General features: G+C 42.3%; 1 protein-coding gene and 1 long non-coding RNA gene across 3 annotated transcripts; one reads left to right on the top strand and one right to left on the bottom strand.

The window, feature by feature from the left end:
* Window positions 1-3,227: 3,227 nt before the first annotated feature.
* LOC113570343 lies at window positions 3,228-11,172 on the top strand. 2 transcript variants are annotated; one of them, XR_004775530.1, is made up of 3 exons: window positions 3,228-3,336; window positions 3,753-3,803; window positions 11,095-11,172. It is a non-coding gene; the product is annotated as an uncharacterized LOC113570343 (long non-coding RNA). The 2 variants fall into 2 exon arrangements; XR_003409893.2 differs by having other exon boundaries at window positions 3,709-3,803.
* On the bottom strand, window positions 8,870-16,337 carry LOC113570342 (trypsin-3). The gene is made up of 5 exons (XM_026998693.2): window positions 16,283-16,337; window positions 13,535-13,688; window positions 12,543-12,684; window positions 11,025-11,288; window positions 8,870-9,034 (listed from the first exon to the last, which is right to left on the bottom strand). Exons 1-5 carry the CDS (start codon window positions 16,335-16,337, stop codon window positions 8,870-8,872), a joined length of 780 nt encoding a protein of 259 aa, XP_026854494.1.
* Between the last annotated feature and the right edge of the window lie 978 nt (window positions 16,338-17,315).

Raw genomic sequence — 17,315 nt, 5'->3', positions numbered from 1 at the left:
GGCCTGGTTAAGAACAGTTACAAGACTTTAGAGAAATGCCTCAGAACAGTGACTTTAGAACTGGTTACAAACATCTTACCAACCCTAATATTTATACTTCTATTAGATTAGTTATATTTTCTTCCCATCTACTCATTGAGGACAGTGTCCTCAGTCAGAAATGATGGCAACCACACTGATCTTGACTGGCACACAGAGCACCTGGAATTCAGATCAAGAAGTTCTTCATGTACAACAGCTTTTAGTTTTAGTTTTGAGGCAACTTGAACTAAGCCCTTTTCAACCTCCTGGACATTACCCACACACATAAGCTCAATGGGTCTCTCTAGCACTTTTGAACAAAGTTAGCCTGGAGCAGGAGTGGGTGAGAAAACACATGGGAGCTTGCTTCTGTTCATTAGGCTCTGGTACTGACTGACATGCACGGCACCGGGGAGCCGGGAAATGAGTTGATCTAACAATATCTGTTCTCTTTGATACCGTTTCCATTCTTCTCTCTGAGATGATTCACCAATACTGGCTGTAATCAGGAATGTGGGTCTGATAAATTGCACATTACAACAGCTGTTTAAACTTAAAAAAGGCCTGCATGCAAAAGGCAGCATGACCAATACATGTAAGACAGTAGTGGGAGATTCTTATGACCCACACCTTACTCAAATGAATTTCTAACAATTTACAATTGGTCTGACATATAACGTCTGCAGCTATACACGTCCATTCACATGTTGTGAGTGCTGCGCAAGAAATTTCCAATTCAAAAAATTGTGGCAGGATCACTTGATGAATAATAAAAAGTAATGCAATAAGACCAAAAAAATTATGCATTCATATGTAAAAATGTAAGTCACACGTGAGCAAGTCTGTTAGCTGAAGTAATCCTAAACTCCACTCACTGGGCAAATGGAATCCACAAAGATTAATGCATAAACAATTAGATTAGATTAGCTGCCCTGGAATTAGGCCTGTCTATGTAAGTAATTCATACAGGTAATGAGAGCTGAAGATTACTTGTTGTTTTTTGTGCTTGATTACAATTATACTCCTACATGGCAAGTTAATGTGATAGTTTTAATGAATAAAAGACAAGGCATTGATTCGCAATTAAAAACCATTAAACTTTGCGCATGGCTCAGTTCTGACTGCTTTTCGTATCCTACTTAGCTTCGTATTTTCAGTGTATTCAGCCTTATGCAGTGAGGTTGAAATATGCAATCAGCCTGTTTCACACCTGTCTACTTCAGCCTTGGGCTCAGACCATTCTTGGAATTCCTCCATTAAACCAGTGCGGTGGGATGTGCAAAATCACCAAACACTGGCATCCATTCAGCATAGTACCAAGGTCATTAGTGCTATAAAAAGGACAGAAAATGAAGGAAAAAAATTATATATACTCAAATTCTCCCTTTGTCGTTTTTCTGGCATGACTGCATTTATGATTTACTCAGTTGAACTCATTTCAGTTCAATAATTTCATTTATTAGAAATGGAGTGTTGCAACAACATTGCATCATATACTCAAATATTCACATTATGCACAAAACATAATGCTGTGACCCCTGACTACATCTGAGGATGCAGGTGGCGTTGAAGAAAGATTGCAATGCTAAATCTGTTCCAGCCATTCCAGCAAGCAAAGCAGACAGGCAGAATTATTCCCCAGGTGTTCACCTCTGGCCTGAAGCTCACATCACCCTTTAGGAATGACCGGGAGATTTTCTTCTATCCCTATTAGCCCTGTGTCTTGCAGTACTACATCACGCTTCCTGCTTATCGATCCAAACCTAAGCTTGTCCTACTCCACGTTCAGAGTTAATCACTGGCTGGGAGTCAGTATGATGGCAGCATTCTGCATGGCTCTCCCTCCACAGCGCCCTGGAACCTCACGTCTTTTCGTGGGACAGTGAGGCAGTCACATGGGTTCCTGGATATCTACAGAAGCGGAACCATCGTAATGCAGAAGTGGCAGTGTACAGCAAAGATGGGTCTCTGGCCTCAGTGGGCTGTGCCAACGTGACCTTTAATGTCCATCCACAAGTCCACGGTGTTACTGGAGAAAGGGAGACCAAGCAAAAACACAATGAACGTTTAAAGGGATGAATTGAAGAGAAAAGCAGAATAATTCCATTATCCAGCAGAAAGTGTTACTTCAGTGCATGTTTGGGCTTTGCACTGTGGTAAACACAGCGAGCAAACAAGCCCCCTTCCCTCTCCAAGAAAAGCATGTATACCCTCAAAGATTTTCTTTTGCAGGTATTGAATTTTAATGCGTCTGCCTTAACATCTGAGGAGTGTGTGGAGCTAATGTTCCTCATGGAGGCATGTTTAAAATGTGCGCCGTGCCTGTTTGAGGTGCAGACAGACTGACTCATCCATGCAGAGAGAAGCTAAAGGCAAGAGACGCCACCCACCCGGTGCTCAGACTCGAATCCCCACGCACTCCTCCATTCGGTGGCTTTATTTAATCAGCCGACAGCTGATGGATGTGCTCCTGTTCTATATTCTGAATCGGGATGAGACCGTCTCTTAATGCAACGTGAAAAGCTTGCCATTCCCATTTTTGATTGTGCACGACCTGTCGTGCATGCGTTTATCACAATGTGTATCCCTCCTTCACCGTGATGAATGATGCGAATGCTGGGGTCGCTAGAGCAGAGAGATTGCTTAGCACAGCACCTGGATAGATAACAATGAAGTGCTGTAAATACTACAGTGTGCAAACAGCCAGAAACCACTCTTAACACCATCCTCCCCATCAGGAACTCTGTCTGACCTGTGATATTGTAGGGACGCTGACATCATCAGGTAGACCATCATATAAATATGAAACCAAGATACACTTAGCAATTCACCTTTAAGTTATATTTTAAAAAATATTGCAGTGCTTTAGAAAGGTGCAAATCATTGCATTTTGTAAAAACGCAATATGACACCAGCATTGTAGAGCTAGATTATGCTAATACTGTTGATATGGGAGGCTATACCTAAATAATGACTTGGTCCAATAGTCCCCTGTGGAAAAAAGGTAATTTGTATGTCCTCCAAATTCACCCATTATAACTGCAGTGTGCAGTTTCTGAGCTTTGCTGTAATGAGGACATCAGAGAACTGAATACTTTGCCCATGTAAATGTTCTCGTTGTTCTCGTGGACAAACACGTAGGCGTATTTATGACTGTGCCTGTCTGCAGCAGCATTCATCGAACAGGGGACAGAAGCAGAGGAAGTTATGTCACACATCCAGCTCTGACAGCTCTTAAACAGCCTTTAGTTAACAACACACTAAGCAAAGATGCATACCGTTAGGAGACCCGAACACAACGCCACTTCTCTGAAGGTAAGCTTGAAAGGTAAACGTCTCTCAAAGGTGAACTGACTTTGCTCCAAAAAGAACAAACACAGGAGCACAGAGAGACAGGATGGGGTGAAGGAAACTCCATGTTGGAATAAATAATATCTCATTAGGGTTTGTCTTTGCACTTACAGGCTTCCAGCCTAATGGCTACTATTAAATATAGATTATTCGAGCCCCAAACCAGGCCTCGGCACTTCTGCTACGGTAGCCTTTTTGAAAGGTCTGCTGTTGATGAGTTGTTCCTCGTTGTATGCTGGAAGTTGAAAAGTAAAATATAGCTGTTATAAGAGGGAGTGAATAACGAGCAGGGAGAGTAATTACCTTTTCATTTCTCCCTCACGCTGAAAATCGCAGCCCTCTGCTTTATGTAACGTTCTGGTGTCCTTCTGTTCTCAAAGCCTGATCTAGCCTACTTCAATCCGGTGCGTATGCAAAGAAGTTCTATAAAGGTAAGACATTTAAAATATGTAAACCTTATAGATTTCAAATTTGATGTTTTTATTTGATATGATGTATGTTTTTGTGTTTTAACTGGCAAAAGTACATAAACTGACATAACCATGAGCATGACATGGTTAAAATAATCCAAGCGACTTTAAATAATATCTGCGCTAATTAAGAAGAATGTGAAATGTTGCACTGTAAGCCTACTAAATAATACCAGCTTTCACTTTTGGTTTGACAAAACATTAAACACAGGATAAAAGGGGGGAAAACAGATAACAAAAACATGACGAAAAAAAATTCTATTGCTTAACCAAAATGAATGTGCTTTATAGCGTGCACTCCAGTAATACTCTAACAGTATATTGCCCCCTTGAGCTAAACCAAACAAAAGAGATGGAGTGCATGAATTTTCTACGAGCAGATGTAATTACAGAGAAGGACAAGGCTTTAGATTATCTGCAGTCCGGTATGCCTTCTCACAGAGAGCGTGCCATCATTTATTTTTTTCTTACCCTTCAGTGTTTTAGAATTCTTAGAAATGTCAGTGGGTTTTTAATGTAAGTCTGAGCTTGTGCAGGTAGAGCGTTTAAACCGCCAAGCCGCGGCCCGAGTGCTATCCATCTCAATTTAGCCAAACATGGCTGCTTCTCTCAATGAGGATGAAAGATAAATGACCTGTGTCTCACAGCTAATGCCTTTCAAAAGCTGACTGGCTGCGCACATTTGAAGCCGTCATCGGGAGCACGGAGTACTCCATTTGAAGCGCGGACCTTGTTCTTTTTAACTTAGAGTCTTGACTGATGTAACACATTAATGGTAGCATCTGGTTCGCTAGGGCATCACTCTGTTATCCATCCATCCATCAAATCACCTGGGCAACAGAGGTCCGCCGCACCTTTTTCATAAAGCGCGTGCTATGACGACGACTCGTATCAAGATTGCGCTCGCGAAGAATGGCTGATGTTGAACCATGACCTCCCATGTAGCCTCTTCCAACTGATGGAGCCATGCCTTTTATTACAACTTGCGACAGTGCAGGCCAGATCTTCATGCGCTGGAGTGTTACTATCAAGGCAAGGCACATGATCAAAGCACGCTGCGGTGGGAGGGGTGCCGAAGTCCAGCACCATAGACGGTCCAGCTGGGGCTTCAGCAGTTGTATACGAATCCAGCAAGCACACAAACTTTGGAGCCAACAATACATGTGGAAAGCTTGCAAGCACTTTGAGTGTCCAATAGTGGCAGTGTTGATATATCAGCGCCATAGAGCAGGATAGGCCTTGTGCATGACACACGCCACTTTGTGCTGGGCCTAACCTGCTGCTAACACCAAAGCATTTGGAGTAATCGCATGTCAGAGGCAGCCAAACCAATTCCGTGTGTAACGCTAGGTGTGTATCTGCCATCTGAGCTCTGTATGCTGCTCAGGTTCCGTCTGTTTTCCTCGCACAGCTATGCCTCTGTAATTGCATCGGTACCCAAGTTCTGCAACTTGTTTTCTGGCCATGACATGTTCAGGCCCAGTTAAGGCACCTCGAACTTAAAGGATACTGCCAAGTTCGCTTCTGAAGTACCCACCAATGCAACATCATTGGTGTAATCTTGGTGGTATACGTAACACTGTATTAGTGTGACACTATTCCTTAATGAAGGTCAATAGTTATGTTAGAACACAAGCACTACTGCGCAGTGCCAGCCATAGTGCTTGATCGTGGAAATGCTGCCTTCTTACAGTATAAGTGACTTGTAGCAACCTGCCAAGCTCATGGTGGACAGGAGCTGAAGGGCAAGAATAGCATCCAGCACAGGTCATCCCGCCTTCCAGAAATCCTTGTTGCTGAGTTTGCCGCTTGTCTACCAGCACTGACTGGAGTCTCGCAAGCAACATGTAACCACGAGGAAGAGCTAATGATGTCACACTGAAAGGTTGATTTCTGGTGGAAAACCATCTGGGCCGGTTGTGTGGCTTTGGGCTTTGGCCAAACCTGCATTCAGATTTTACTGCTCTTTCCCTTCTTTCACCTTGATAGCAAGTGACAGATAGTAAGTCTTACATTTAGGGCATCCGAGGCATCGTGGTCCGGAACCACGATCCAGTTGCCATCAAGAACTTTGACAGAAAAAACCAAGAGCTGATGGTCCGAATTGTCATTTGTTGTGCTTACACCAAATGGGCAGATGATGGCTTTAACACTAGCTACCCATGGCCCTGGACTGGCGTCAATATCACCAAGAACAAGCAACTCATGCTTTGACACTGACTGGATGATATCAGTCAGCTCATCATAAAAGCTGTCTCTTCAAGTCATCATTGCCCTCTGTTGGGGCATATGTGACAATTGATGACACCAATACTGATGAAGGATTATTGATGAAGGATTCTAGAGCCATAAATGAGCTGTGGTGATATGGGGTGCCAGTGAGTCATTAAGTGGTGGGTGCAGAATTAGGACAACTTGCTTTGTGTGGTTGGTGCCACCTGAATGTATTATGGTGGGACCATTCACTGTGCGTTGTTCATGGCCTGGCAGTTGTGTCTCAGTATTGCCAGTGAACAGCAGGTTATTAATGCCAGGTTATTAACCTGTTTTGTGTATTGCGCTATTTTGGCAACCTTTGACTCTGGAACAAAACATTCTGCTCGTCTGTTCCACAAGTATTTGCACTTAAAACAACTTGTAATAAAAGGAAAATGAAAGACTAAAAATGTGCACCAATGAGCTGGCACAGTGAATAAAGCTGAAAACAGACCTGAAAGAGATTACATTACACTAGCAAGATTCTATAGAAGAGCACAGCCTTGAGGGCTGGGTCCCAACTGGCTCCCTCTTTGCAATGTACTGTGTAAGGTGTAAAAGCCCATTGGCACCAGTAGTGCACAGTAAACAACACTAGGATGGTGGTGGTGAAAAATAGGTGGGTCACTTTGGATAGTGCCCTAGTCTCAGCTGCCTGTAGCCAATGGCTCTCAGCCATGGAACAGGCAGCTGCTCACAGCATCACCAGGGTCAGTGCACCCTCTACCTGCTGCTCACCCATGCCTGACTCATCATGGTCTCGTGGAGACGCGCCACAGGCCCGACAGACGTGAAGTGGAGATAGCGGGCCACGTCCCAATAATTGCTGCCATGCTCAAAAGGGAAATAACAAAAGAGCCTGTTTTGTTTTGTTTTGGTTTTTTTTCCTTTTTTTCACTGAAGGTCTTCCCGAAATGCCGACCTGTCGGGGAGCTGCTGTGAAGAGGCATTTATAAGAGAATACAGACATGCCAGTTGACTTTTCCAAGGGAGTGACTGCAGAGACCCTGGGGCACACACTGAATTTCCTGGAAGGTTTTTAAAAATATATGTATTGTATTGTTTGGTGCCTGCAGTGTTGTAGCCCTGCTGATGTTAGAAAGCATCTGAATATAGCCACTCGCGGCACGTGCCAAATCTCATTGGCCTGATGGGTAAAATGCCCCCTTGTGACTTTAGATGAATTTCCACATGGAAATGTAGACTATACAGAGAGCAGCATAATAGGAGTGTGCACAGATGCTCTATATTGCACTTAATTTACACCACATTCTCTATCATATGCTGTCATATAATCCAGTCTGCCATGCCAGAACACACGCATAAAATGCATAAAACCATAAAACCAAGCATTTGGTGACACATTTAAGTTACAAAGCCTTTTAATAGGTACTCAGGGCCACTGTGATGTTCTGCAGGTTTCCAGGTTGTTCTACGTAAACAAGTCTAGGCTCAAAAATAGATGGAGCGATGGATCAAGCTGGCCTAGATTCAGATGGCAGCCCAGTTTCACCCCAGTGCTATATGGCAGGCTTTGTCTTTCTAGTGACAGTCCGATCTCCTGGAACTGCTGGCATGGTGAATACTTAGCTTCACCGAATCAATACTATGCAAGAGCCAGCATGATAAAACCTACTAAACTACTTAATTGAGAGTTCAGCTATGCAACAGAGATTAATATGCTATACAAAATGCCTTTTTATTCTTCTTGTAATGTATGGTGCTGACTGATGATGAAAATGGCTCTTTATGCAAACGTTCAACCCGTAGCGGTAAGACCGTCACATCCATTGTGATGGGGACACACCTCTAAGCTGAAGAACACAATAGTCCCCGGTTGTGTAAAGTGATAGTTCCTGATCTAGGCCATCTTTAATCTCAGTCATGCTGATACACCTGAAGCAGTCCTATCGGGTGTGCCCGAGGCTGTTTAGATTTCGACTGGCACTCCTTTGTGGAGTCACTCTAACGGTGTTGTGACTGTCAAGAAGCCGTACCCAGAATACCTCTGTAAAGGTCCAAAGGTACCAGCTTTGTAGTCCAATAACAACTTCATTTTTTTTTTTACTTTTTTCCCTTAAATGATTATTCCAGCACTTTTTAATTTTAATATCTATGTGACTGTATCTTGAGTGAATATTTGATTTCCACAAACACATGGAACTTGACATTATAGTTTAAAAGAAGAGAAATAAATTGTCACAGTATTTAGAGGTATAGCAGTTTATTAAACAAAACAAGATGTACAATTGGTCTGCTCAGCTGTGGTCTTGTGAATAACTCCTACACCATTGCTTTGAAAATGAACTTTAGACCCAAAATCACTCTACAGAATGTATTCACTTGAAATTTGCCATTTTCATTCTCTCTGAGATGATTTGTAGAATAGAATTGCTACTGAATTGTTAAAGATTATTGCAACCTTCGGAACTAGAGTTGTGATGATCTAGGTGATGATCTAGGTCCCATGATACAGCGCAAACACATTAAATTTATTTACTGTGTCACAGTGAAACTTTAAAAGAGATACAGTAATATGGCACCTATTTTTGAATGAACATACAAAAAAGCCATATGAACCAATTAACACTCAGAAAGAAAATGAATCATAATCAGCCATCTAAAACTTCCAGCTTCTACCCAAACACAGTGCAAGTTACATTTAACATTTTTAATGTAACACAACAACCATATTGAATTTGGCATGTGTTGAAGTGTCTCAACATGGCTTCAAGTTCAAGGCTGGGTTGAAGTAACACTGCAGTTTAATTCTAGAGGCAGTTTCCATAGAAGCCAGATATACTGCTATCTATCCAGCTGCGGAACTTTGACACAGCAGTGTAAACTCCGGGATACCGAGGATCCGCACAGCTAGTGCCCCAGGAGACAATACCATAGACACGGCCATCACACACCAGTGGTCCCCCTGAGTCACCCTGCACAGCAGAATAGACTATTAAAATTCCTGCACAATAAACTGAAGCAATGATATTACGGCACAATAATAATCAGTTATTAAACAGTTACCTTAGATTTGATCCACACAGGATTAAACACTATTTAGTTTCCCTAAAGACTTGTATTGAGTTAGTGCAGCTGTTTGTGGAGAAAGGAGAACAATATCGGTTTGACATCTAGGAAAGATTCTTCTCTAGACACTTCCATAAGAAGTTTATACATTTATCATTGCCACAGAGGTTTCCAACAAGAGCGTAAAATAATACCACAATGATTTGCCCTAGCCATGCCAGTGTGCCATTCCAAAGAAACGGCCTATGCTGCAGAAGGCTCATGCTTCCTGCTGGAAAGAAGGACCAAAGCAGCATCCGGAGCGCAGCTGGGCAGAGCACTTGAAAGTCGTTACACTACTGCCTCGAGTTTTTGCTTTTATGTGTTTGAAAGGTTACATCAGAGACCACAAGGTGCATAGATGTATTGGTTGCTCTTAAGGCAATCCCCTTTAATAAAGCCAAGGTTTCGGCAAACCCTCAGGCTGTGTTCATATTATCATGCTGTAATGCCTCAGATTTGATTGTCTGCTTCCCAAAACCAGATTTAGCCTAAACCAAGACTAAAAGGTTCTTCTAGTATACACCACAGGCCATGCAATTTGGTACAACACTAGGCTTAATTCCTGTGTCTTTTACTAGGAATGTCAGCCTTTATATGCAAGCCCTTTCTGAATTAGCACATACTCAGAGCATGCAAACACCTGGTGCTGTCTGTTCCACATTTCTTTAGTCCGGTCCTATCCAGTCCACATATTTGTTCTCGCTTCTTCCACACCTGAGCCAGGCAATAAGGAGATGTGATCTTCCAGATCAATTGTGCTGGACGTTGAACAGAACTATAAGCTGCACAGGTTTGCTGGAGCTCCCTGTGGCCTGGATGGAGAACCTTTTTGTCTCCATCTGTGGTAAACAGTTGGCAATAGTGGGAATAAGCAGAGATCAAGATCAAAGCTGGACATGTTAGATTTCTTTAAAAGTTTATGATTTACTCGGTGAGGATTTTTCAAGAGTACAGAAAGCATAGTGGCATTCAAATTGCACTGAAATACAAGACCTTCACACTTTATTGTCTTAACTATGTAGTGTAATTTTTTTTTTCTCAGAAATGCTTTCCTCTGATTAAGGGAGATTCTCAAGGCATAACACTGCCAGTATGTCGAGGGCTTGCATTTGTTTTCGTGACCCCATGTTCTGCTGGTGTCTGGAGTATGCCGGTTGATTTCCTTTAATCGCACACATATTACTTAAAGAATCTTCATCACACAGTCTGACTTTAAAATCACACAATATCGCATAGTCAAATATAGAATTCTGCCAAGATTTTACCGGCATCATCTTGTGCAGTCTGACATGTAGCAGTCTGATAAGATCCCTGAAACTGCAGCTTTAAGTCCAGCTTAATGTGGCGTGCACAAAATCGCAGTGCTGATAGCATTCAGTGAATTCTCACTGCCACCTCAAAACAGTGGATGGCAATAATGATAACGACGCCAAATCCTCTCTCACACCCAGGTAGTTTCCACGGCAGAGAAAGGACTCACAGATTAGATCTGCGTCCGGACCCTTTTCAAATAACATTATGGTTGGTGTTTCGTATTAACACACTCCCTCTCGTGTTCTGATGCTTAAGAATGAGTTTCAACTGGCAGGCGGTTAAAAGACCAAACCTAATATGGCTACACTCATGCACCACTGCACATACTACATCATACACATTGTTACTAATGTGTAATCCTGTGAGGGCTTTTCAGGAGCAGGTTTTGGAACCACTAAACCTTTCAAAGTATTTTTTCCCCCACAGTATGTTCTGAAATGATCAAAGCGATTCTGGAATTTCAGAAACCAAACTTGCACGTGTTTTAAATTGTCAACCATAATCAGGACCGGGAAAATATTACAGAAACGTATAGCTTACACTGCATGCATCCTTCCCTCCGGCGGCGTAGCCGGCACAGATCATACTGTCTGTGATGTTGCCGTTGTAGGAGCTCGTGCTGTTGCACGCGGTACTGGAGACGATGGGCAGCGTGACTGTGAGGAGTGTCGAAGGGATCCCCCCGGAGGGAGTGGTGAAGCCCCAGCCAGATACCCTACACACGTGGCCCTCTGTTGTGTCTGCCCCCTGCAGGGGCAGAGGAGCGATGGACACGTAGCTGTTCAGAATCACCGGGGCTTGGAGCTGCACAGGAGACAGAACCAGCAGCACTGAACAAACGGTTCGTTTGGTATAAGTATAACCCAACTAGTCTAAAGAGAAACTTTAAAGGCCCAGAAGCCTGACAGCTTCCACCAATGGGTCCGCTTCTTTTGGGTTGCCAGTAGTTTCCAGTAAATAAGTCACATATAGTTATGAGCGAAATGTTTGTGAAACAGAATTATCCTTATTTCTACATGAATGGTTTCTAAAAGGTGTTCTAATCTTCATCTAAATAATAACAATAAAGACACACATCAGAGGTTGTGTTGTATTTTCTAGACAATACACACTCACTACCATACCTTTGTTGAGGGGAAACAAAAGGTCACTGTAGGCTATGTGAAGTGAGGGTAACTGCAACCAGGTGTTCCAAACAGTTCATAGATTGATGCTAATTTGTCAAAAAAAAATCCCAGCCTGAATTGCAAGGCAGGAGTGAGTAACAAGGGAAATTCTAAAGAGCTGGGCCTCCATCAGCACATAGTCAGGCTAATGATTTCACGGTGAAAAAAGATTATCATTTCCTCCAAAATCAAGTGGGATTGTTCTTGTTTTTCCATTTAATTAATTTTATTTGGACAGGTGTATTTTCTTACAAAATCAATGACTTGCTGAGATGTCATTGTGCTAATATTGTGTGAACTGAAAAACCTCCAGCTTAAATGCTCGAAAGGGTTTCAATCTTTTGAACCTCAAAGTCAATACAGCGCTGGCTTTCAGAAACCAGAACAGACTCTGGAGTGATGAGAGTGGTTCCTTCATAGCTGTTCAGTTTACCAAAATCCTGTCATAACAACGTTTGCATTTCCCACTTTAGCTTATGGAATTGCATTTTCTGCTTTTGAGTGCTTTTTAATTATTATTCACTGAAATCCGCTGTTTCAAAGCAGTGCCTTTTTGAACTGCAGCACTTTAATGTTTTTTAACAATGCCATAAACATAATGAGAGATTAGAGGACATTCTTTGTTAGGTTGTCCTGGGACTCCTTCACAAAAAGCCATTGATGTCAAGCGGTTTGACAGAACTATTTGCATGTGTTTTGTATGCACAATTTGTAAAAGGTTCAATGACAGCTAATTGCCACTAATGATTACATGAATTATCCCACAACAGAACACAGCCCAAATCGGTACTGAACTTGGGCACATTAGCAACTGTCGCTTACTTAATCAACGCAACAGACCTTAACCAACCTTCGTTTACCTTAACAAAGATGACAGTGCATTTCCACTTGCCTTAATGAGCATGATGTCAGCGTTGTTGGTGGTTCGGTTGTACTGGGGGTAAGTTATTAATAGCCGTGGCATGCGGTACTGTTCTGTCCCTTCGTATATGCCCACGGAGTAGTCTCCAGCTACGATCCTCATATTTCCAGTCCTAGACACAGCACACGGGATGAACACAATCATCCAGGGAAGGACAACGTTCTATACATGGCCACTGAGTGGTTGTAGATATTAAATAAAAAGTGTTAATAGATCTTATGTAGAAGCTTAGAACCTTTTGATGCAATTATAGTACAAAGAAACAGGTAATATTATCTGTAATGCATTTTAAGTGCCACTGTAAAGTTCCTAGGTAAATCTGAAATGTAAGGTTCCTAGGTCAATCAAACAGTAGTGCACAGGTGCAGTTTTCTGCTGTTTCAGGGGTGAGATTTGAGTAGATATTTGGTGGGGACTGCATGATGCTAACAGGTTGTCATTACCCTCCTTTACCTGTTAACTTGTGTTAACCTTCTAGTTTCAGCATAACTCTCAAGACACAACACTTCCCACTGGGTGATTCCTATGGCTGACCAAGATCACATTCCATTTTTTGTTCCAAGACACTTTTGTTCCAAGACACTTTTGTTCCAAGACGCTTGATGTTTTAACCTTGACACCCTTTGTAAAATATCCCAGCATGAGCACTTGTTTGTCAGTATTGACCTTTGACTTTACAGCATTCCTTTGTCACTGTTTATCTTGTTTGAGTGTGTGTGTGTGTGTGTGTGTGTGTGTGTGTGTGTGTGTGTGTGTGTGTGTGTGTGTATAGGTTTGGACTTAGTGATTTAAACAAATTGTGCCATATCTGCATATACACCTTCTGCAGATAACAACTACTGTCTGAAATAGTTGCATACATGAATAGAAGCACCATACTTCATAACAACAAAACAACTATAGAATGGTTAGCTGGCAAATTGATATAAGCAAGCCTAAATCAGACCTGCAAAAGGCCTTACCCTATATTGCAGTGTGCTGCGGTCAGCACCCAGGACTTGCTAATCAAAGTGCCTCCGCAAAAGTGCTGTCCCACTGTGGTCTGGATGGACACCAGGTACGTGATGGAGTATGGCGCAGGACTGTAGCCACCTATAATGCGCCCCTGCTGCTGACCTGGGAGGTTGGAGAACATGATCTGCCGTGTTCAGCTGCCATCATCAAAGCTATATATATATATATATATATATATATATATATATATATATATATATATATATATATATATATATACATACACAAAACCCAAAAGATATATATATATATATAGATATATATATATATATATATATATATATATATATATATATATATATATATATACAAAACCCAAAAGATATACACTATCACTTTTATCATTTGGAGTAGGCGAACAGTTCCATTTGTGGTCTGGCATCCCGCTTTAGCTGTTTGGATTTCATTTCACCTTCCTCACGTTTTCTAGTGCGTGTGTGTGTTTGTGGGGGGGGGTGCATATAATAGCATGTATTACTCATGCATAATACCCCAGTGAGCCTGAAAGGGAGTGGTGGTGTAATAGAACGGTCTCATGTTCTGTCCTGGTGGCTAACTTTGCCAGTAGGGCAAACCCAACACCAATCGGGTCTTGGTGTCAAACAATGCGCCCGGAGTGTGCGGTGTGATTTTCCCACCTTGTCACCTCCACAGAGACGTGGCCCTGCTTGAACTGTGCGCGCGGTGAATAGGAATCCCGTTAGGAAAGAAAACGATACATGAAGCTGTGCCGTGACTATTAAGACTTCGGTGCTGCCTTACCTTCCCTGCCCTGGAGGTGTTGGGTAACTATGCGCTCTGAGCGTGCTCCGGTTATGGGAATCTGAACGATATCTGGCTGTGATGTCGCGTGTGCTATGCTTGCCGTGTGGAAAATGCGCGAGCCAGATTGATGCCCCTTATGTGATACAATTTATCACGAGATTCATGATCTGCCAATCGTGTGTGGTGTGTGTGTGTGTTTAATACTAAAAGTCACGTCTCAAAGAGAGCGTATGGTCTCTGGTGTTGAAGTAAACCATTATTTTATGTTTATTTTAGTCCACTTGGACATGAATGGATGTTTTAAGAGACAGTTCAACACTGGCATCTTTGATGTTCAGTGCTGTGATATCCATGTCCTTCCTGTCTTCCTACTGAATCTCTTAACGTTTACGTGTGAGCTACAGAATAACACAAGAACAGAAGGGCTAATATGATACAGAGCCAGAAATATATAGCTGGTAGGAGATTCTGTGTTTCTTCTCAGACTTGTAAATTAGACTCTGGTAAGTATGCCACTGGTGGTAAAATAAGGTTAGGCTATACATTTTGTAAATTAATTGTCCAGTACTATGCAGGTTAAAAGACGTTTTGGCTGCTTTTTGCTGGTTTATCTGCCCTAGCTGTCCCAGTGGTGCTACAAAGGTTCAGTGATAGTGAGGATGTTGGGGAACATCCAGTTATGATTCAGCCCAGTGTCTGCCCAGAGTGCTCCATTTTGAAGTGTTTCTATGTATTATGAATTCCTTATCACACTGAAACATGTTAAAAAGTTTTCCGGGAGTCAAACAGCAAGGACAGATTTGGAATCCAAATCTGTGTTCCTCTAACCATGTCACACGATATGAATAGCTTTGTAGTAAACATTGATATTGTACTAATTATTATTTGCATTTATTCTATAATGTTTACATAATGTTGCATGCAAATGTACAGTTAACGCCCTGATAAATAATGGATCATTTCATGGGTTGCCCTGACTGAGTCCCCACTGACTGCGTTTCCTTAGTTTTATTTTTGGTCTCTAAGGAGATGGTCCTTTTTATTGAAAATGACCTTGATGCACTTGTGTATTTATCCATGGCCACTGAAAAGCTCCATTTGTCAGTGGAAAGTCTAATTCAGTTACAGCTAATTCAATTCCAGCTCATTCTTTTGCATAATACGTTTTAGCATCAGCATGCCTGACAAAATGTCACCCTGTGCTTTAAAGAAACTTCACAGAAACTCAGAAACAAGCAAGGGATAAGATATGCGGAGAAAGGAAGAAAGACACCAGTAATACCCCTGTCATACAACCTCTCGCTCAAAATCTGGCTCTGTTTCTTCTTTATTGGATCCAGCTCTCTACTTTTACATCACTGGAGGTGCATGGAGTATGTGTTTTAATACCTGTTCCTGCAGATCAAAAGGAACTGATTCGGTCAGTGTTTATCTCACAGTGACAAAAAAAAACAACAAAAAAAACAACTATTCCCAGATTTGAACCAAACAGCCAGGCAAGGATGTCAATCCCTCAAACCTCTGTTTGTTTGTTCACTTGCAAATCTCCTCACCATATTTGGTATTCATTTGCATATTTGGAATTAAACGTATAGGTGCTTGGGTGAAACCATTCATCTTTTAAAAATCAATGGGGTATTACATTATTACACTCAGTGGTCAATAAACCAGAAAAAGCATAGCTTTGTCTGAATTCTTTTATCCATCATGTAAAATGTAATTTTACAGGGAAATTTCTGTAGCTGCTTTGAAGAGTCCTAGCAGTCCCCGGACCCCAGTTCAGGTAGAGACTGCACTCATCAGTCTTTTTCCTTTCATTCAGCCTCAGATGAGTCTAAGTACATTACAAAAGTGCAAGCCATGCCGAAATTATAACTTCACACTGAAGAATCTTTAAAAAGTGAAGTTCAGTGCTCCACTGCTTTACTTACAGGTGACAGCGAGGAGTTCCAGGATCACACACAGGATGAGTGCAAGAATATCCATGCTTGGGCAGAGAGACAGAGAGCTCCACAACAGGTTGTAGTGAGAAGCACTTTGCCACACCATACTCTGACATAAGGGAAGGCTGTCTCCAGTACTCTCGGGTTTCCCAGTTCCGATTTCCGTTCCCATGGCCACCATGACGACTGAGGATAGGAACAATATATAATTGAAATAGAGCATGCTTAAGACCGCCTGTGGACTTCTGATTCAGACCAATCATCACACCCTTCTTCTTCATCGCTTGGGATGTGGTGTGATTACCAGATATAGGCTGACTCTGCCTTCTTCATAGACTACATAAGATCATATTTTCATAGACCTTAGACCATTTTTTAAAAATGAGATGTGAATAGATGACTTTACATCAGGTGCGTTCTAGCTCTGGCTGCCATTAAATTGGAGCTGCTCTCAGCTAATGCTTAACTTCCTCGCTTTCAAGGACAATTTGTCCCAAGCCCCGATGTCCAGGGGCAGCTCAGTCTCCCATTTTACTCTGACACATTGGCCTCCCTTCTTTTCTAGCAAGCGATCCTTTCTCACCACAGAAAACCCCCCCCAGCTCTCCTGACCGCAGTGCATTCCCCTGGGTGCTGACTGCAAGCTTTTTTTCTTTTCTTTTTTTTTCCAGCTGACCTGTCACGTTGCTCGTGAGCTCCTGTACAGGCATTGAATCAGCACCTCCTCTCATCTGCATGCTGAACCCTGTGGCTTGCTAAGCACACTCTCTGAGGTGCCTCCCCTCCAAAGCCCTGACCAGCGGCCTGCACTTTCCAAGATGAGGGAGCAGGGTTCACGGTGACTGTGCACGCAAGGCCAGTGATCGTGCGGAACATTTTTAACAGAGCAAATTCTTATAAGAGAAGTGAAGTCGAACTGCTGGTACTCTTACATTTGGCACACGAGTCAACGGGCTGTTTCCTAAAGCACTGAGTAGTGTTGAGACGTTCATGCACTGCGCAGTTATTCTTTTTTTCCATG

Source organism: Electrophorus electricus, chromosome 22 (genome assembly GCF_013358815.1).
Source record: "Electrophorus electricus isolate fEleEle1 chromosome 22, fEleEle1.pri, whole genome shotgun sequence".
Lineage (NCBI taxonomy): Eukaryota > Metazoa > Chordata > Actinopteri > Gymnotiformes > Gymnotidae > Electrophorus > Electrophorus electricus.
Note: the sequence above shows the minus strand (reverse complement) of the source record. Positions and strands in the feature narration are given on the sequence as shown.

Excerpts from the sequence above, each read along its gene's own strand:
- LOC113570342 (XM_026998693.2), bottom strand. The coding sequence starts at position 16,337 with ATGGATATTCTTGCACTCATCCTGTGTGTGATCCTGGAACTCCTCGCT. Across the intron at positions 13,689-16,282 it reads GGAACTCCTCGCTGTCACCT|GTCAGCAGCAGGGGCGCATT; the intron begins GTAAGTAAAGCA and ends CCAACCTCCCAG. Across the intron at positions 12,685-13,534 it reads GCAGCACACTGCAATATAGG|GACTGGAAATATGAGGATCG; the intron begins GTAAGGCCTTTT and ends TGCTGTGTCTAG.